Here is a 22,317-nt window from a genome sequence, read left to right as displayed (position 1 = left end):
CTCCTCTATGCAACTTTTAAAGGCGCAGCAACCCCGGACGCCGCTTGCACGTGCCCCCCCCCCGGTGAAAATCCTGAGTTTCTTTACACCTCAGCGTGCATCTTTCACTCCGGCAATTACTCTCGAGCAACCGCAAAAAAGTCCCGCGAGCGATCAATCAGCCCCAACGCTCTGCCAGAGCCCCGCCCCGCCCCGCCGCTCCTCTCGCTCCAGCCCCTCCCGCTCCAATCCCTGCCCCGTTCCCCCGCCCCGCGCTCCTATTGGCTGCCAGAAACGAACGGCGGGCCGAGGAGGAAGAGGAGAGGAGAAATCCTTGCCCGCTAGAGCGGCTTCTTTTAGGTTCCGTTTCCGGAGACCGTGGGGGCTGACGGGAATCCCCGGATGTCCCGGAAGAGGGTGGAGCTGAAGCGGCCCGGTTGCGGGGGGAGGGGAGGCTCAGTTCAGGTCAGCAGGTGAGCACAGAAAAAAAAAGCATGTTTTTTTTTAACATGTATAAAAATATGTATTACATAGGTGTTGGCGTGTACATAAGGAGCAATTGAGGCACACGTAGGCACAGGCTGCACACACACATACATGCAGATGGTCATACACGCGTGTGGGTGAGGGAGCAGAGGAGAATGGAGGGGATCCCAGGGCCCAGGACAGGCCGGCCCGGGCTGAGGAGGGGGCCCTCGGTGACTGGAGGAGACTTCCTGGGGAAGAGAGAGGAGTCCTCAGGGGGAGGTGGGATGGCAGGGACCCTAGAAGGGGCTGCAACCCACGGGGCCACTGCAGCCGCTGGCCTTGGCTGGCCCCGTCTCAAAAAGCTAAGCAGGGCGGTCCTGGCCAGTATTTTGACGGGAGACCGCCGGGCATTCCCAGGACTCCAGGCTAGACTGGAAAGTGGGTGGGTGGGTGAGTGAGTGGGTGGGTGGGGAGGACCCCACCCCAGAAGGCATCGAAGGGTAGCCGAGAAAACGATTCGGGGGTGTGGATGTTGTCTGTGTGGGTGTCGTCGTTGGAAGTTGAGCTTGACAACTGGCAGTGGGGGAGCTGAGCATCTGGGTACTTCTCTGTGTGCCAGGACGGTCTGATGCGGGTGGTGCTTGTTTGGTTGTGATTTTGTTCTGGCGCTTTTGAGTCAGTGTCGACTCCTGGTGACTGCCTGGACGAGTCCCTGCGGTTTTCTCGGCAAGGCGTTGGGAGTGCTTTGCCATTGCTGCTTCTTCTAGGGCTGAGAGAGGGTGACTGGCCCAAGGTCACCCAGCTGACTTTGCGCCTAAGGCGGGACTAGAACTCCCGGTCTCCCGGTTTCTAGCCTGGTGCTTCACCACTTCCCCAAACTGGCTCTCCTTATGTTATTAAGGCCCCACTTTTGCCAGTAAATATGCTGTGAAGAAGTGGCTACCTTACTCGCATTCCAGTTCTATATATTTAGTAATGAAAACTTGACACTTTACTTAGTCCATATAGGGGGACTCCATCGCTTGGGATCCAATTCTTCATCAGTCTAATTCTCTTATTAAACATTTCCCCTAATAGGGCATGGGACAACAAGGAGGATGTCCAGGCTTTTTATTATTGTAGCTAAATTTGTATTCCATTAAGCTATAGTGTGTTGAATAAAGCACCCTGGTTGGGTTTTGTACTAAGCCAAAACCCAAACCACCATATTCTGGCTTAGCATGATGTAAAAAAACAATGTCTATATATTTACCAGAGAATAAAGCATTTCAAGTCAATAACATTTTCTTTTGACTAAGGATGCTTAGAATCATACTGTATATCTCCTACTAATATCTCTTGAATGATGTTTCAAGTGTCAATATAGAAACATTCTATGGAATTTTATCCTGAAAATGTTCATTTCTTAAAATTATTCTACCTAGTGGCAAGGGAAAATGGCACTTATAAGAGTATAAAAACTCTGTGCTAAGAGTAGTTACTTAAACAGCTTTTGGCTCATGTACAAAACATCCATATTTCATTTTCTTTTGGTGTAGTTAGTTACTCTTACAAGAATTTAACGTATGCTTTCATAAGATATTTAATAGTATGCAATTTTTGCCTCACAAACTTCAAGAATCAGGACTGGGAAAGTCATTACCATATGATTGAGGCAAAACTGGGCATATCTGTTATGCAATACATGTGAAATGATCCTTAATCCCATGTATTTGGCTAAAGGTTTATAACAGAGAGAAGTTGTATTTACTAACCATTTCCTAGGTGATTGTATCTGTAGTTGAATATTTCAAAATCATTTCTTTATTTAACTGCCATATGTCTAAGTTCCTTACTGGTGTATTAGATTATTTGACTTTTTTTTTTTATATAAAAGGTACAGTAATTGTTTATTTAGAATGCTGTTTTTCTTTTTGTGTCAGACCATAGATGAAGTAAACTGATTTCAGGCAAAACATGGCCATCTACAGCTGTAACATATTCCTTGCAGTAGCTAGGACCAGGTAAGAAATGAAATCTTGAATTCTGTGAATTATGTCATTATTTTAGATTTTTGAACTTCACCCCAAGCAGCAGTAGTGATGTGGGTCATACATAAGATCTACCCCTGGAGGAAGTTCATGAGTTTTTTTAATCTAATTACTAGCCTCAGTCAAAATTGCATGGCATTATATGAAACATTCTGTAGACAGTGTAAAAGACTTAGTTGTATTGATTTAAGTTTAATGGTAAAGAATGTCAGAGAAGCAATATCAAATGTATTTTTTTATTGCTTTTGTTCATCACTGGAGCATGGATAGCATTCATCTGCGTGGTTTTACTTTTTGTGAAGTGTGTGTGTGTGTGTGTATGCATGTATGTGTGTGTATAGATATAGATATAGATATACACCTACATTATATTGTCTGGTTTTAATAATAAAAAATCCATAATTTCCTCAGTCATCTGGAACTTCTATGATTGATAAAATAGCACTGGAGCACAAAGGAGAAATTATAACCCCAACGTGTATCCAGTTCAAGAATGGTAAATACAGTAGCTATGGCTGGGGTTAAGAAATGCATTCCTTAACCTGGCATGCCTCCCATGTAATCTACATCTGCATAACTGCTTTGTCTTCCCTTCCCCCCCCCGCCCCCGGCCTCCTCCCAGGTTCAGTCCTGCATTGGTTTAGCCACTACAGTGCATCTGATGAAATAAGCTGCAGGTCATAATGTCTTTGGGAATAAAATGTCTTAGTCTGAGAAGGTGCTACCAGACTCCTCTTGATTTCAGTAATAGGGTTCACGATCAATGCCTTGCAAAATGTGTCTCTTACCAGGCCAAACCTTTGGTGGCACTAATGATTCAGACTCTTTCTCTTCCAGGGGATCATGCCTGCTTGTGCACTCCTGTTGTTCCCTATTCTCCTCATCAGCTGCACTTGCTCAACTGGTGGATTCCCACCATAACGGAACATTCCTGAAGGACTCTGAAAGCCATCAGCTCCTCTCCAGTTCACAGCAGGGAAACGGATGGCCTCACTTGCTGATTAGGCCCATGCAGATGTTTCACACGTCAGCTTATTGGCATCAGGACAAACCTCGCCCTGAGCCGAGTACTGTAAAAACAGACCACAGTGTGGCCAGTGCTCCAGACAAAGCCGCAGAGACTGTCAGGAGATCGCTATGGCAGAGGATTGTAGATGAACTGAGGCACTATTACAATGGATTCCATTTGCTTTGGATTGACACGAAAGTAGCTGCTCGGATGGTCTGGAGACTGTTACACGGGCAAGTCCTCACCAGGCGGGAGAGACGAAGGGTGAGCATTGGCTGACTTTGGGGAACAGCTAGCAAACTATCCACTGCGCGTGACTAATTGCTTCCTCTTGAATGGACAGTATGCAGCAGCGGATTCTTATTCGCTGGACAAAGCAAACCAATCTGAAATAAGGTGACTTTACCACTCAGTCTATTCACGGGCTGAATAAGGGACAGGCAGGCATTTTGTTTTTGCTGCTTCTACATTCTGGTTCATTCCCCTGATAAGAGCAAAGCATCTGGCCCAGCAATCGGTTTGCCAAGTCATTTGTCCTGGGATTCGCAAGCAGAGTTTGATCATGCTTCAGAATGTAATGCTCATTCATTGGTGCTGTATTTTCTTCCAGATGTGAATTTGGAATCCCAATCTTCCACTCGCTGGTAACTCGTGTGTCCCACCTATCTCTGACTTGCTGCATAGTATAAGAGAGTGTCTCTCTCTATGACAGGCACCCAAATGTTTGACTGCAGTAATATATAATAGCGTAAGAGAGCGCTGAACCCCGTCCCCACTTTCTCATGTACAGAAAAGAAAAGTTTTTGAACAAAATCATTTGACTTATTTCTTAAAATATACAGGGATGTAGGCTAGCAGGCATTTCTGCGCATGAAATTCTGGCACACTGAAATTAATTTGGTGAAGTACTTGCCTTGGAGCAAGACTTCTCCTCACCCTTTTAGTGAAGAGAAGATAGGTTCAGGGATGGTTGTAAGCTATAATTTGGTTTACTTAGTTTTGGCTTAGTAATGCTATATGATCTCAGTATTGTGGCTTATTGAAACATGTTTGCAATTAACCATGCCTTAGGGCAATATATGAACAGTGTAACATTTTGGCTTGTGTTTCTGTTTCTGCAGTTGATGAGAACATCAGCAGATCTTTTCCGGTTGGTTCCTTTCTTGGTGTTCATCATAGTACCCTTCATGGAATTCCTGTTACCTGTATTTCTTAAACTCTTTCCTGAGATGTTGCCTTCAACCTTTGAAACTGAATCTAAAAAGGTCAGTGTTTTTTTAAAATTTTAAAAACGCTTAGTCTGTGTGTCAAACTATGTCATGGTGCCTATACCTTAGGCGTTCTTTACCTCTAGCACCGATACAAATCTACATGACTAGAGGAATTAATCTCTGCAAGCAGTGGAGGAAGGCAGGAACCTAGGATGACCTATGTTCAAACCCTCAGTAAGATACAAAGCTCTTAACTAATTTTGGTTCATTTCTTCTCTTTCTCTGACCTACCTCAGAATAGACAGAGATGGTGCAAGACAAATAATGCACACTCCCTCAAGCAGCATGGAAGAAGGGTGGAATAAAAGGAAAACAAAATAAACACTCTGCGCTAGTGTAGCCAAGAGATTAACATACAGCAGAATGAACTTGCTCTGCCATTTGTAAGGATTTGCATGAGAGATTCTTTAAAAATCCTAGAGATACTTTGCAATTAGAATATATCAGAACGGCCTATAGATTCCACCTTCTCTTAAGCTCTCAGAGCAGAGAGATACGGGATATTACCTATGTCATGCCCCCATTTACAGGGTTTTGCAAGGGGGGAACGTATCTCTATTTTTACACAGTGTGGGTCTTGTGGATGTTTAATATAACATCCATATCTATCTGCTCTGAGAGCTTAAGGGAGGGTGGACTGTGTATTCCATTCTGATAAATTCTGTACATCCCTTTCTGTAAGTGCTCAGCCTAGCATCTGAATAGCTCTTAAAGCTAATGCTCTGTGTTGTCATCTGAAGGACATGGGTCCATGAGATCTGTCCCTGGTAGAGGATAACGTCTGCTTACCTACATCTGACGCATCCCAAATAGGACAAAACTGGTCACATTATTGCCTGCCTTCTTTTGCAAGTAGATGCCTCCCAACTGTTTTTGATTACTGTTTTCATCATCCTTAAAGGGAGGTTGTTGTTCAGAACCATTGCTTACAGGAGGCTGACCCAGTCCCTGACTCCTTTAAATTAAAGCTATGAAAAATAGCCTGAGAAGAACAGCAAGGGAGTGTATGATGATACTGGCAAATACTGTTGCAAAGAGGACCTGGAATGGTTTTAAACATCTTAAATCATTGGAGGATGTGGGGGACGGTATCATGAAAAGACGCATTGCCTTGAAGATGTACCATTTGACTCTATCTGATGGATGGGTCTGAAGTGGAGAATAAGTGGGAGCATAGCCCAAAATGGATGGGAATCCCTGTTGGCTCTTTGGTTTTCCCTTCTTCTTTTCTGATACCTTTTTAAACTCTTTCTTTAGAATATTCTTTTTCCTTTCCCAGCAAGTAGTACAGTGAAGAGTAGAGCTTTACTTTTGCCAAGAACGGCAAGCGACTCACCTCTTTGTGAGGTAATTCCTTATCTTTTTAATTGCTCTTTGTACTAAGGAAGAAAAGCAGAGGAAGAAACTGAGCGCCAAGTTGGAGCTAGCCAAATTCTTGCAGGAGACTATTGCAGAGTTGGCCAGAAGGAACAAAGCCAATACAGGAGCCGCCACCCAGCTGTTCTCTTCCTACGTTCAGAAGGTACGCGTTCCTGAGTGAATTGAAAAGCTGGAGCTCTAGAGCTCTGTGTTTCATTTAAAGAATGTTGATAAGATTCAAAAGTCTTCCAGAAGATAGAACTTTGCTTATATAAACAAAACTTTGAAATATAAAAAATAACCCTCTCAAGAGTTTTATGCAGTCTAAATCGATGCACTGATTTTATGTCTTATCTATAAGCTTATACTCTGAAGTGGAGAATTATGTTATGTGGTTTCAAATTGTCAATTTGATGTCAGAATTATTATTATTGTAGGATTGTGTTCAGTAATTTTACATCACTGTAGGGGGCTTATAATTTTAAATGAATGCATCTCTAAGGAACCGTGCATCTTCATTTAAGTTTTTTGGACAAGGCTGAAAAAATAAAAATAAATCCAAATAAAGAAAATGTATGGATTTTATAGCCTATCTTTTTGCTGCCGATAGCCTCAAGGTTTCCTGTGACAGTAATAAAACCAGCGAAAATGCAAAATACTGAAAAGCAATATAAAGCAAAAGATTAAAGGAGAGAGAAAAATATTAAAGGGTGTCAAATATCATTAAAATCACTGGCAGACAGGATAGATTTTGCTTGCTGTCTTGAGATAAAATGATGGTACCAAGCTTCTCTCTTAGTGAGGAGAATTCTTTAATTTAAGCAGCCTCATTATAAAGAAAACCAGCATTGGGTTTGGGGGAGACAGATTCTGGAGTCCTAATTTATTATTGTGTTTAGGTTCGACATAGTGGCCAACAACCCAGCACCCAGGAAATTGTGCAGTTTTCCAAACTGTTTGAGGATGAGCTGACCCTGGAACACTTGGAGCGGCCACAACTGGTCATCCTTTGCAAACTGCTTGAGTTGCAGCCCATTGGCACCAACAATCTCCTCCGCTTCCAGCTTTTGATGAAGCTTAGATCTATCAAAGCTGATGATGAGGTAAAGAGATGCCACCTGTCTTTCACCAAGAGCTGGGAAATCTCTCCTTTAATCTAGTTATTTGATGTGCTGTGTAATTGTTTCACTTTTCTCAGTTTAAGGATCTCTCCTAATTTTAACCCCATGAAAACAGCCCTGGGTGGTAGGTTAGGCTGAAAGACTATGACTGGCCCAGAGCCCCCTGGTCACTGTTGACTTGAACCAGAGTCTCCAGCAAAATGGCAAGTTTGAAAGCATGTGTGTCCAAACAGTGAAAATTAATACTGTAGCTGCAACTGGATATTGGAGCTGTATGTTGATATCTGTAGGCAGTTCTCTGAAGGGGTAGGTTATTGATGTTTTGGATCAGTAATTTAGAATCATAAATTTGTGGAGTTGGAAAGAGACCACAAGGATAATCTAGTCTGACTTTCTGTATGTGCAGGAAGGCCAAATAAACCATCCATGAGTGGTGGCTGTCCAGCATCTTCTAAGCTAGCCTTTTGGTCTAATGAGATCCTTACTGTAAATGAGATATTTACTTTTGATCATCTATACATTCCTCGCTTATCAGCAAATTGATTAGCATCCTCACCTTTCACAGATAATCTGTTTGTAAAAACCAATCAAATCAAACCTGAAAAAGTCTCCACCTTAAGAAGCTAATAGATGAATTAGGTTCTAAATTGAAAGCAATATAGTTGCTGAGATTTCTGTAACCTTATTCCATTTCTTTTCAATAAACATTAAAGAAAACTCCATGAAAATCTTGGGAGCCAAAAACTTGACACAAACAAACTTCTCTGATTTTAGAACAATGGTACTAGTTGCAGCAAGAGGAAATATGAAGGGTGCTAATTAGGAAATTTGCTTAACAAATGATACAAAGAAATAAAGTAGGAGAAAGAGGTTTGATATCAAGGCAGATGCTGCAAGAGAGAAAATTTCAGCCAGGAAAGTTTTCATGTAAAAATGAAAATACAGTCCATTGAATCTGAAGGCTCTTAACCCTAATTAATTAGCCTGTCTAAGGATTCTGTGAGATTGATTTAGTATTATTAGACTGAACCAGCCAAGGTATTTTGATTATGTTTCCTTCCTCGTCAACTATGGCCACCGAAGCAGTTTGTAAATTTTCGTTGATTTATTTGATGTGCTTGCATTGGGATGATTAAAACTAGTCTCATAATCTAACAGAATACTGTTAATTAATCAGTCTTCTACCTTTTAACCAATCGATTGCTTAAAACACGTACAGAACTAAAATGTCAGCCTATGTGCCTTCTGAGCGTTCCTGGAAATGTGCACATTTCATGAAGCAAAACTATATTATGCAATTTAAAAACTTTGTTGTTAAAAAGAAAGCTCTCTTTAAATTTTGGGTAAGCTAGTCAAGAGAATGATGTTTGGTAAGTTTCAGATGTTATTGGCAAGAACAGATTATCCAGACCTGTTCTAGTAGGATTTGAGACTGGGATTAACCTGGCAACAGCCTTAGTTGCCTTCACAGATGATCTGCTTCATGGAAGAGAAGCAGAAAATGCAATCTTCTTGGATTCCCTAGATGTCTCAGTAGCTTTTGCTATCATTAACCACTCTCTTAGTAAACCAGCTCTATGATGGGGGAATTGAGGGGCACAGTGGTTCCTCTCTTTACTTTTAGAATTACAATTCTTACAATTCCAGAAATGTTACTGAAGGTTTTTTCCCCCATTCCATAGCTGTTATGATGTGGACAGCCCGTGAGATCTGATTTATCCTGTTTAGTTAGCATCTAGATGAATTTTGAGAAGGGTACCTCAGTTCTATTTCTTCGTATCATCAGAAACAGAAGGGGCTGTGTACATGGAGGCTGAAATGGATTAGATGGGCAAATAAGTGGAAACCCAATGAGATGGAGATTCTGAGAGATAAATGTCCTGCTCTGAATGAAATTGCACTCCCCCTGAAAGAACCAAGCTTCTACTCTTAGAGTCAGTTTTGTTTCTGGAAACTCAGGTGGCTTTGAGGGGTTTTGATCACCTAACTGCAGTAACTCCTACAATGGGGGAAATTTCTGTTTAGCTTATTCTCTATGCATGGAGCTTTCCTTGAAGAGAGTATGGAGGAAATTTCCACTAATGTAGTAAAGTAGCTTGCTAACAAAAGCATTATTGAAGAACCTTTTTATTCCAGCATGAAAGGCATTGGATTCTAGCATGGACATTCCAGTATCTGATATATATTGGATACTTCCAGAATATTAAGCTCTGCAGTATTAAATTCTGCCCAAGCATTTCCTCCGAATTCCTTCATTAAGAGCTGTACGTTATGTGAAGGAGGAAAAAAGGGCCTTCTTAGTGTTTCAAGTAAGGGTTTCTTTTTATTTTGACTATTCACATGAACTTTTGGGACTCAGTGAAGATGCTCAATTGGTATACTTTTTAAAATGTGTGGGTTTAATTCCTAGTTATTTTATTGTTTTTATTGATGGTATTCTCATCCTGATGCAAGGTGGGCTATAAATATTTAAAGAAAAAGAAAGGAATTTGTTTTTGTTTTTTTAAATCATGCCTAAGCATTCACATTCCCAGAAGATATTGTATGAGGAGAGCCATGCTAGTCTATTGTGGCCAAAAAAAAAAGAATAGAAGTCTGGTAGCACCTTTTGAGATCTTTTGTGAGCTTATGCCTTTTAATAAAATTTGTTAGACGGAAAAGGTGTCACCAGACTACCGATGTAGTTCCCAGAAGATTCGTATTTCTCTTTTACTGCCACTGGAAAAATGGCTGAATGCGATGGGAGCCTTGATTTTGAAATGTTCTACATGATTCTGATTTCTGCTCTTTGCTGCCTGTAGATGATAGCCAAGGAAGGTGTTAATGGCTTGAGTGTGTCTGAGCTGCAAAGTGCATGCAGAGCAAGAGGAATGAGGTCGTTGGGCCTTACGGAGGACCAGCTCAAAGAGCAACTGAACCAGGCAAGTTAGGAATGAGGGAGGGAAGGAAATTGAGTTGAAGAAAAACATTCAAAGGGATCTGACTGCTTCATCTTCCTGATTGGGTGGAAACCACAAGTTACATATGATCTCTCCCTCTGAGCATCCCTTTGGGCTCCTAGAATGGGCAAGACCAAACTTTTTCAACTTTTTTTTTGGTATGGACACTTTGACCCCTAAAATTGCAACTACCTGCAACATCTTTGGCATTTAAAGTACAAAGTTGATCCCTTGGCAAATGAAGCCCTCAGTAAAGCATAGGGAACCCATTTTGCCCATTAAAACTTTCCCCAAAGCTCTCAAACCAGATATTTTTACTTTGGCTACATCGTAATATCACTCCCAGCTGGAAAAGATTGCCTATTTCTGTTCTGGCTCAAGGGAGAGCATGAAAGTTGTGTTTCCTTCCAGTCCCTTGAAAAGTGGTTGCTGATTTGTAATTCTGAAGGTGGCAGAGGAAGAAAATTACTAAATACATTGAGAGGAATCCTAGAAATGATATTTAATTAACTTTAATTTTAATGGCATATACTTTTAACCTAAATAATACATTTCCCCAGTACAAAAGAGGTTGCACATTCTTGTTTGAGTTGTCTGCAAGTTGCTTCAGGAGTTCATGATCAGTTAATGTTTTGGATAATGATTGTAATGAAAATGAACTAAACTGAATATCAGAAACAAGTTTATCTTTCTCTTCTTTGGAGTTTAGTCATTTGCATGGATGGAACTTATATGCCATCCTGGGCTCTGAGGTTGTTTGCCACAGAATATAAATTGTACATCCTTTTAGTTGGGCTTCTCTGGGCTTAGGGTGATCTGTCCTGAAGTAGAGATTGCATTTTTTGCAGAATCTTTGCCTTGTGTTCCAGCAAGGCTTCCTCAGTGCAGAAGTGGCAATTGGCTTGCAGTATTTTAAACTGATGTTTTATGTATTTATATATGTTTTTAATGTTCGGTGTGAGTCACCCAGAGTTCCCCCATTGGGGGGAGATAGGCGGGTGAGAAATTTGATTGATTGATAGACAGACAGACAGACAGAGATAGATAGATAGACAAACAGACAGTCAGTCAGTCAGTCAGTCAGTCAGTCTGTGGAATTTGAATTCTGTGGGGTTGTTTGGAGATTGGAAGCTTCTTGGGAAGTACTGGCTGATGGAAAAAGACCCAACACCAATTCCACAGAACGAACCTGGGCTATTGTTATCCCAGGAAATCCTTAAGAATATCAGTTGCTGAGCAGTGAAAGCAAAAATCCTTTTGCAACCTGTTTGTGGATTTCTGAAAACCGTGGATGGGCTATCCTAGAAAGTGGGATGCTAGGTGTAGGTAGTTGCTTATTTCTGAAAAGGCCCATGTGCTCTTTTAAGATGCCCTCTACCAACCTTTTGCCCTGTGAATATACAATGACTTCTTCATTCCAAACCAGCATCTGCCAAGGTGGGAGACGTTCACTGATTCTGAAGAGCATTGCGTTGGAGAAGGTTGCTATAAGAGACGGCAGGTCTAGTTTTGAGGCCAAATCCCAGTTGGGCTGATTGGTTCAGAATGAGATTCAAAAGTATTCCAATTTAATTTTATAGACATAAGGAGCTGTTCCAGCTGAGCTGAGAACACAGATGGAGCAGATATGAATAAGGGATTGCCTTAAGTAGGCATCATTAGTGGCTCTCAGCAGGTCCTGAAAGCAGCTTCTTAGGATGGAGTCTAGAGTGCTCTGCTTGCAGGAAGCTCACTTTCCATTCTAAGTAGCTAAATGTCAAGAGGGTAGCTCAGCTTGCAGCCAGCAGCTAGAGAGTCAGATGTGATCTTTGGAGTAATTCTGGAACCTCTCCACACATGCAGCCAGTTGAGCTTTCCAGCAAGGGTTGGGTGGTTTTCTTCTGGGTGGGAGGGTCCCTCTCCCCTTTGGCTTTTACCCCATCAATCATACCTTGTGGCTGTGCTTCTTACAACCTATATTCTGCAAACCTCAATCTGGGGAGGCACCATTCCCCTTGATTGCTCTCTCCAAGGCACCTTCAGAAAGGAGCTTAAGAACAAAGTGTGATGTGCTTTTCAGTTTCAATGGGTCAGGAGTTTTCTGGTCTTTTGGGATGGTCAGAGCACCAGATTGGGGCAGAATATAAAGGAAAGTTCTTGCTGGAGCAAAAGGTGACTCTCTTTGCAGCACTCAGATCTGGAAGTTTCAGATTTGCAAAAGTTTAATTTCCCAGAAGGTTGCCCTGAACCGTTTTTCTCCTCATCTCTGCTGTACAGTGGCTGGATTTGAATCTCAAAGAAAAAGTTCCTCCTTCTTTGCTGCTGCTTTCTCGTGCCTTATATTTGACAGACGTGAACCCCAAACCGATGGTGGTGAATACTACTGAGGTGAGCAAGTTTTGAAGCAATTACTGCCAAACAAACCTGGTCTGTTTCCTGATGGGAGAGCAAAACTAGGAGGCAAGGGATATCAGCTTCTCCCAGCTTGGTATGCTTCAGATGTGCATATTGTAGTCAGAAGTCCCTGGAGGGTATGTTCACTGCACTGCAGTGGATTTTTAGATCTGTTGGAATAATCACATAGGCTTATTCTTAGGCACACCTATAGTTCTTGTAAAGGAAGAGAGGCAAACATGTAGCCTCTGGATTTTGTTCAACAGCTTGCATCATCCTTAGGAGAGATGGAATCTAACTTACATGAGACAGGCTTTGGTGTGGGGTACTTAATGGGTTTGTTTTTTGATGAGGTGGTTGAGGGACAATGCTGCAAAGAAGCAAGGGTCATTTTCTCAGTAGGTAACTGAGGGTGGGGTGGAGGTTGTGGGGGTGTTCCTTACTTATCTGTATATGTGCTTGTGCATATATATTATACACACAACTTTGGAGCTTATATCACAACTGTCATGTATTTCCTGTTTTGGAATGGTGAGAAATTATGCCACTGGTTTTCAGTAATAATATCACCCAAAATTTTTATGGCTCTGGGGCTCCAAAAAGGAGCAACAGATTATCCATCTCTATTTTTGGAGGTATTTTGTCCTGTTTGTAGATCTCAGAGAGATTGTTGATGTCTCCCCTCCCCTCCCCTCCAAGGAAATTTTGACAAAGTTAAAGCATCTACAGTTGGCAGTCAGTTACTCATCCTATTACATGAACTACACAGTGTTACTCTAATTTGAGAATAAGATGTACCATAGCAGGATACCAATCAGTATGGGGGTTAAAACAAGGATGGATCTTGGCCCCCTCATTGTTTAACTTCTATATCAATGCCATGGTAGCTGCCTTAAATAAGGAAGATTTCCACCCTCCCAAACTGGCAAATAAACTTACATCAGCACTGCTTTCTGTAGATGATGCTGTCCTATTATTGCAGACACTGTTAGGCCATGAGAGCACTGATCCATTTCTGTAAGGATACTCATTACGGATCAACTATGAGAAAACAAGACAATGCATTTTGCAAGGGGCTTTAGAAGATTGACTTGGACCTTGAGGTGCATAAAATACATCAGGTTCCCTGTTTTAAAGACCTGGACTTTACATGCAATATTGGGGGAAGCGACATACACTGCCCAGGTGTTCTGAATGCCCAGAGCAGTTCAGCATGTCTCCCCTCCCCTCCCCTCCAATATAGACCAACTGCATTGGAATTTTTTGAAGCCACAACTCTGGTGCTGCTCTTACACAGAGTTCAGCTAAACCCATGCATCACCTAAGATAAACTACAGAGAATCCAAGCCAACTTCCTAATAAAGTTATTCGAAGTGGCAAAATCTGTGTCTAACTTTGCCTGGTGTCTGGAGGGAGGGCTGATAAAAATTGAAACGAGGGCACGGGCATGTTGTATGTGATTAAATATTCACTAAACGCTCATTTTCAACCTCAGGGTCTGACATAGCTTATTCTCATGCATAAGTATTATTCTTCCGGGAAACATCAGATAGAAGATTTCAACTGAGATGGCAATGTCCCCGAGACCAAAAAAGGCTACACTAGTTCTCAGACAAAGGTTTCTCAGCGTAGATCTACAGTGACAGTAAAACAGTAAGCTGGGTCACAGCAAATTTTACTTTAAACCAGCAGTGCATTTCGGCCAACTTACATACAGTACAACAAATCCCATGAGGCTTTCACATTACCATCAGCAAGCCTGAAGGGTAAATTCCAGAAAATCCCCCCAAGGAAAGGCCTTGCCCATATGAAATTAGGGATATGGAATCATAGGATCCGGTTTTGCTTTATTGTAACTTTTACTGAGCTACTCATAGTAAATTACTAACCCCGTTTTTAACCCCTTTCCTGGATGGACAAAATAATTGTATGTACAGCTGCTTTGGGCAGATAAAAGAACTCTTATTCTTGCTAAGCTTTTAATTACAACATGTACAATTTGAGCTTTGTGGATAACTAAGTAGACTTCACAATATCATGATGCTTTTTACCACATGTGTTATATTGTGCTTTTGTATTGTCTAGATTTGTCTTAACCCAGGCATTTTATTTGTTCTTTAGCCTCTGAAGAGTGAGGATGCAGAATTAGATGATGATGAGACCTTGTTAGATTCTGCTCCCAATGTGCAGGAAAGGAAGGTGAGAATTGGGGTATATGTTCCCAACTGTGCCTACATTTGAGGTCCATCAAGAGTTAGGTCATAGGCATTAACTTTTCTACCAAAACTACATAACAGAAATGAATAGCCAAGCTGTATCCACTGGCAGATACCAAAGGAGTTCAGATAACATCCATAATTTGGAACATAGATGACCTGACAACAAAATTAATGGGCCTTATAACCATCCTTCTGATTCTGGAATAGCAGCCTGCAGGCTTCAGCTGACTTCATTTCTTCTTTCTCTCTATTTTGAAGAATGAAGAATTTATATTGCAGCCAAAAGACAAATTATCAGTTCCTGAAATCTCAGTCAAGCCTCCTGTGGGAGAGGTGAGTTTTACTTCTGGACAATACTTTTCGCACCATAGTTTGTAAAAACAAAACTGGCAGCAGGTCAGCGGGGTGGGGAGTACATATATCCCTTTCCGTTTACTCTAATGCAATTGCTGGAGAGCAAGCAATGCCACTATGCTACATTCTATAGTAGTACAGTGGCTTGAAAAGTGGGGTGCCACATTTTACAAGGTAGCTTAAGAAACCAAGTCTTGTGTTTCATGGGCTGACAAACTTACTGCATAAATGTGTGTGTGCCTTAGCGCTTCATAACTTTTGTTTTTGCAGCAAGAGACTAATCTGAACTCTGCTGCTAGAAATTTTGAAATGATTAGTGCAGTAGCTCTAACTGTGAATCATTTTCTGGTACTATTATAAACATCTCTGATTAGAAGACCATAGAAGTCTCACTGGATCATAAGCATATCTTGTCCAGATTCTGTTTCCAATTTAGGTTCTAGTAATCTTTAATATATGTGGGGTAGGGGACATGATCAACAAAGAAAAAGATTGGTCTAGATTAAAACACACAGGCACATACAGTGGGGCAAAAAAGTATTTAGTCAGCCACCAATTGTGCAAGTTCTCCCACTTAAAAAGATGAGAGAGGCCTGTAATTTTCATCATAGGTATACCTCAACTATGAGAGACAAAATGGGGGAAAAAATCCAGAAAATCACATTGTCTAATTTTTAAAGAATTTATTTGCAAATCATGGTGGAAAATAAGTATTTGGTCACCTACAAACAAGCAAGATGTCTGGCTCTCACAGACCTGTAACTACTTTTTTAAGAGGCTCCTCTGTCCTCCACTCGTTACCTGTAGTAATGCCACCTGTTTGACCTTGTTATCAGTATAAAAGACACCTGTCCACATCCTCAGTCACACTCCAAACTCCACTATGGCCAAGACCAAAGAGCTGTTGAAGGACACCAGAAACAAAATTGTAGACCTGTACCAGGCTGGGAAGACTGAATCTGCAATAGGCAAGCAGCTTGGTGTGAAGAAATCAACTGTGGGAGCAATAATTAGAAAATGGAAGACATACAAGACCACTGATAATCTCCCTCGATCTGGGGCTCCACGCAAGATCTCACCCCGTGGGGTCAAAATGATCACAAGAACAGTGAGCAAAAATCCCAGAACCACACGAGGGGACCTAGTGAATGACCTGCAGAGAGCTGGGACCAAAGTAACAAAGGCTACCATCAGTAACACACTACGCCGCCAGGGACTCAAATCCTGCAGTGCCAGACCTGTCCCCCTGCTTAAGCCAGTACATGTCCAGGCCCGTCTGAAGTTTGCTAGAGAGCATTTGGATGATCCAGAAGAGGATTGGGAGAATGTCATATGGTCAGATAAAACCAAAGTAGAACGTTTTGGTCTAAACTCATCTCGTCGTGTTTGGAGGAGAGAGAATGCTGAGTTGCATCCAAAGAACACCATACCTACTGTGAAGCATGGGGGTGGAAACATCATGCTTTGGGGCTGTTTTTCTGCAAAAGGACCAGGACGACTGATCCGTGTAAAGGAAAGAATGAATGGGGCCATGTATCGTGAGATTTTGAGTGAACACCTCCTTCCATCAGCAAGGGCATTGAAGATGAAACGTGGCTGGGTCTTTCAGCATGACAATGATCCCAAACACACCGCCCGGGCAACGAAGGAGTGGCTTCGTAAGAAGCATTTCAAGGTCCTGGAGTGGCCTAGCCAGTCTCCAGATCTCAACCCCATGGAAAACCTTTGGAGGGAGTTGAAAGTCTGTGTTGCCCAGTGACAGCCCCAAAACATCACTGCTCTAGAGGAGATCTGCATGGAGGAATGGGCCAAAATACCAGCAACAGTGTGTGAAAACCTTGTGAAGACTTACAGAAAACATTTGACCTCTGTCATTGCCAACAAAGGATATATAACAAAGTATTGAGATGAACTTTTGATATTGACCAAATACTTATTTTCCACCATGATTTGCAAATAAATTCTTTAAAAATCAGACAATGTGATTTTCTGGATTTTTTTCCCCATTTTGTCTCTCATAGTTGAGGTATACCTATGATGAAAATTACAGGCCTCTCTCATCTTTTTAAGTGGGAGAACTTGTACAATTGGTGGCTGACTAAATACTTTTTTGCCCCATTGTATAGTAACTAAAATTTACACCTGGTAGACAGACACTGTTGAAACCAGAAAACCCCTGAGTGTGAAAAGATAAATGTTCCTATTCAAAGTCTGGAATCAGAATACAGTGTTACAGCTGGCTTTTAGAAGAACTATGGCAGTATCTTGAACAAAGTAGGAATGGTGTCCCATTTAGGATTTCATAAGCATTTACTGAGAAGAAAGACCTGTTGAAATCAGCCAGGATGAGGTTCCAAGAAGAGTTTGGTTTTTTATCAAGGTCTGACCATGTTCAGTACTTTATATGGTCATTGACCAGAATTCAGCAAGTTAACAGCCAATGAAACAGAATAAAACAGTAGAGTTTATGACTAGATCATCAGTGCAATCAAAGGGTGTCTGGTTTTACAAACAGCACAGCAACATTTGTTCATGTTCACAGAAACTGAATTATATTGGTCTGATAATAACAGCTGTACATAGAATAAATTCGGATTGCCTGGATACTTGTTTAAATAAGGCGTGGTAAGGCAGATCCTTGCATCCTTATAAAAAATGCACCACCACAGGATATGGACTATTGTTTCAATAGACCCTTCTCCACAAGGCCACAATCTTAGCTCATAAGAAACTTTTGTAGGCACCCTCAAGAATTGCCATAGGGAGGGCATTAAAGCATGTTAAGCTCACTGCTCTCCAGAGTTTAGGGAGAGTTCCATAGTGTGGATACTTCACTGACCTAAAGAAAGGGGCTGATTTGACTGTGTGCTTGAGTACTATACCCCAAAACATTAGAGAGCCAGCTTGGTGTAGTGCAGTGTTTTTCAAACATGGCCACTTTAAGATGTGTGGACTTCAACTCCCAGAATTCCCTAGCCGGCATGCTGGCTGGGGAATTCTGGGAGTTGAAGTCCATACAACTTAAAGTTGCCAAGGTTGAAAAACACTGGTATAGTGGTTAAGGTGCTGGCCTAGAAACCAGGAGACTGTGAGTGCTAGGCCTCCCTTTGGTAGGAAAGCCGGCTGGGTGAATTTGGGCCAGTCCCTCTCTCTCAAGCCAACCCACCTCACAGGGTTGTTGTTGTGGGGAAAATGGGAGGCAGGAATATTAGGTATGTTCGCCACCTTGAGTTGACATATATATATGAAAAGGGTGGGATAAAAATCTGATAATTGTCTCCTTTTACCTTCATTACTCATATTTGCCATTACTCCTTTTCTTTTTTTTTTAAAGACTAAAATAGAAGCCCCTCGGAGCAGCAAAGCCAGCGCCAATGGAGTCTAACTGTTTTCCCAATATAGAACTGGACCCTCAGGGAAAAAAAGGCACCACCCTTGCAACTTGCAACATGTCGGCAGCTTTCATTGACCAACTCCTTCCCAAACACAGCCCTGTGAAACCCGGTGCTCTGGACTTGATTACTGTGTATCTAAGCCAGGTGAAAAAGCACTTTGCATCTAGGGCCAAGACTTACATTTATGATACATCCATGTAACTTATTTCTGTAAATATGTACATAATCCACAGACAAGACCAGCCGTAACTTAATGTGAAGCGGTTCACCATGAAGATTTGTATTCCTTAAAATTTTGTGATTTATTTTAATTTTGTGAGAAAGACCTCCTCACCGCCCTGAGCCTTTTTCTATGAGAAATTGTAGAAAATTGGGCTTCCCTCCCCTCAGCAGACAGACTTGAACTTTAAATTGATTTATGGCCAGTTCTTAAAAAGGCTTCCTTGAAAGTAGGTCCTGGAGGAGGGCCTTGCAAATGAAGTTGCCTAAAATTGCAGCCGCACCTCTCAAAGTCAAACGGGATGAATGGACAGGACGCTTTCCTTTTAGTATGCAAATAAAGTGGAACCCATGCATGTTCCAGCTGGCTTCCTTCTGTCACATGTATTTCCCTCATTTTTACTGATTGGTCCAAAGATGCACACTCCGGTGACTTTCCAGATGTTTCAAAAGGAGCAAATGCTACTTTGGACCATAAATCTATTTAAATAGAGTAAGGATCAATTAAAGTATGGATTAAGTTGTATATAACTAGTTCAGGCAGACATTATCAATTGTAATTTTATTTTCTTTGTTAATTAAATTGTGGGTGTTGAATTAATCTGTAACCAGTGTCTACCTGAATTGGGGGTTCTAAAAAGCAGATTATGGAAGGTCTTTCTGTTGGGCCATATGAAGAAAAGGTCTGTATTTTTCTGCCAGGTTTGCCTACGATTAAAGACAAGTTAAAGATACTAGGGTAAAAAATGATAGTTTTACTATGTTTTGTTAATGTTCTGCATAATACTAGCACAACAGCAATGAGGCAGTTTCCAGCTAAGAAATAAATAACTTGGGGATTGCATTCAAAACACGAGACAAGCTGTCAGATATCCCAACAGATAATTATTTTAATATTAACTTGATATGTTTGTCTCTGAAATAGACCTTTCTAATAGATGTATAAACATCATTGGGGAAATCAAGGCTTTTCTCACTAATTTTTGCCCTCTTTCTAGTCTAAAAGCATTGTGGTCTGGGCTTACAGTACCAGAATTTCTAAAAACGTTCTGTAACAATTAGTGCAGATCTGTTTAGACAGTGGGGAGTCTGATTTGGGAGCCATGTATTTATCTGTGTGTGTGTGTGTGTGTGTGTGTGCGCACACACACCAACTTTAAACTATCCTGAAATGAATGCTGGGATAGAGTCACTGGAGATAACTGAGGAGTGAAGCTCAAGGCCTATGTGTAGCTAAGCTTGTATCTTATGTTAACTCATGGCTTGGGTAAATTGAGTAAAAATCCCAGTGGTTGGGTTCCTACAACACTCTGAGCCAAAATAAACATATGTAGTTTAGTGCAAAATAGGAGCCCAGCATCAGCTAATAGGAGAAAAAGATCTGCAAACTGGGGGAAATCTATAGTTAAAAAAAAAAAAAGTTAAGAGAAAAATACTGATTCAATATTAAAAAGCCTAGAGATAAAAACAGGAATGGGAGTGATGGGAGTGGAACGATGTATTGTTCCTTGGGAGTCCCTGGTTGCTTATCTAATGTTACAGAATTTCTAAACTAGACCCAGCTCATCTCAAAACTAGTTCATCTCAAAACTAAGCTTTCTGATTCGCACTGTGTTCATGGCAGCTTCTCTGGGGATCGGGTGCACCAAGCAAGTCCCAGCTATTGATGGACCTGTCAGACGCTGTACTTGCTTGACAAACAGCTTTCTCCCTGACTCTCCAGCGATCAATAGCTGACATAACTATTATTGTGGAACAAGTGTTTTCTGGCACTATGGGTGTGTGTGTGTCACTTAAACCCAGCCTGTGCAGCTTTGATCAGTGTTAATTCTTTTGGAAATTTCTGTCTACTGTGGATGTCAAACCTACTTCACCAAGTTTTCTGATTACAGCGCTGAATCCTTAGCAGTATTTTTACATATATTCAAAATAAGAGTCTTTATTACTCTCATTATTTCGTCTCTGTTAAATTTATTGTAACGGCATTCTGACAGAAGAACCCTGTGAGGTAGCCATAGCTAAGTATAACGTGCATAGTATGCCCTCAGAGATGTAAGTACAACAAAATTATTCTCCCTCAAGAATCGCCTTCCCCATTTTCTGCCTTCTAGGTGTTTTTGACTGATTCCCATAATTTCCATTAGCTGCCAGATCAGGGAAAGCTGCTTAAAAGCCTCAAGAAGATTAAAGAAACCTAACTGTCAATATGACCTTGATAGACAAAACATATATATTTTAAAAGGTAGCATTTAGACCTCTGGAATTCCAGCTTTGGGCAAGATGTGCTAAGTGGAGCAGGAAGTGACGTTATTGCCTGTTATATTGAAGGTAGTAACAAATTGGCAAGTTAAGTGAATTTTAATAGCCTAAGCCTCCATTCCCTTGTCCTCCCTTTTGGGCACAGTCTGCACCAGGAATAGACAACCTACAGCATCAGGATTGCATGTGGTCCTGCACGTCGTCCGCAGAGAACCTCCCTTGAGAAGGATTTCTGAAATGCACCAGTAGAATTTGTCATCAATATGTGATGGGCAACTCATGAATACTCTACTATAACCCCTAAAAGAGGCAAATCTCACTGCTAAATGCCAGTCCCCACTTTGTGGTCCCATCTTTTCTTTGGGTCTCACTGACCTTCAAATTGAAATTCACCCCTTGGCCAGCAGTAGGTTCCCTTACCTACCCCAGTTTATGCAGGTGCCTAAAGGTAGGTAGATAACATCAAGCTCTTGTCACTGCACCTTTTTAGTAGATCTAAGTAAACAAGCACAGACAGTTGGACCAAGAGTTGCTAAGGCCTCCTCCCCATGGCATCTTATAGCAAATTCAGAAGTAGCGAATAGGCCTAAAACAAATGTAGATAAGGAGGATTGGAAAGGCTGCATCAATACAAGAATTTTAAAAATTCAAGTTAGCAAAACAGCCAAGGGACATAAATGGCTGTTGATTGGCAAAGAACCAGAGATGAAAAGCCAAAGACAAAATGGGGTCCTGCAAACTCTGTTGCTTAGGTTAGAGGTGGGCAGGCTTCAGGCGTGGGGAACCTACTTCACTTAGTTTCATTTACTTTCTTAAAATCAGAATTAGATGTGAATTGTCGGAAAGGAGATGTAGCAACAGAGGTGACGATAACCTATGGTCCATGCACGTTTTCTGGCTTCATGCAATACAGTAAATTCAAAAGCCATGCTACCAAAGCACAAATGTTTTGTCCCCATAATTCACAGTCCCCAAACAGTTGAACCACATTATGGCTCAATACATGAAGACAATGACTAGGTTCTCCACCATACTGGGTCTTAGATTACCAAGATCTATTTTAGCCTAGTATAATGTATGAATCTAGCCACTAACACAGTTTGCACAATACACATAATTGGTTACTGAATTAACCCATTTTCTGGATTCACACAATATGCTGAGTCATAAACTAATCAAACTGGGGGGTTTACACAACATAATAAAGCATATATACGTGCAAACCTAACCAAGATTAGCATAAATCAAGCTTAACATATCCTGCAAAGGCAACTGCTCTAACTGGCCTAGCTCTGGATATTGTCTAGAACTAGTCTTGATAA

At 41.3% G+C, this 22,317-nt stretch overlaps 1 protein-coding gene across 1 annotated transcript; it reads left to right on the top strand.

Annotated features, from left to right (window-relative positions):
• Positions 1-358: 358 nt before the first annotated feature.
• LETM2 (leucine zipper and EF-hand containing transmembrane protein 2) lies at positions 359-19,887 on the top strand. Its single transcript, XM_015888473.3, has 11 exons — positions 359-452; positions 2,370-2,450; positions 3,315-3,750; positions 4,608-4,751; positions 6,142-6,279; positions 7,016-7,219; positions 10,039-10,158; positions 12,433-12,543; positions 14,671-14,748; positions 15,027-15,101; positions 18,457-19,887. Exons 2-11 carry the CDS (start codon positions 2,404-2,406, stop codon positions 18,505-18,507), a joined length of 1,404 nt encoding a protein of 467 aa, XP_015743959.1. The 5' UTR covers positions 359-452; positions 2,370-2,403; the 3' UTR covers positions 18,508-19,887.
• The last annotated feature ends 2,430 nt before the right edge of the window (positions 19,888-22,317 follow it).

Source organism: Python bivittatus, unplaced genomic scaffold (assembly GCF_059951505.1).
Source record: "Python bivittatus isolate LINGU-HERP-01145 unplaced genomic scaffold, Pbiv_v1 ctg000680_np1212, whole genome shotgun sequence".
NCBI lineage: Eukaryota > Metazoa > Chordata > Lepidosauria > Squamata > Pythonidae > Python > Python bivittatus.
The sequence above is the reverse complement of the archived record's forward strand: the minus strand, read 5'-3'. Positions and strand labels throughout refer to the sequence as shown.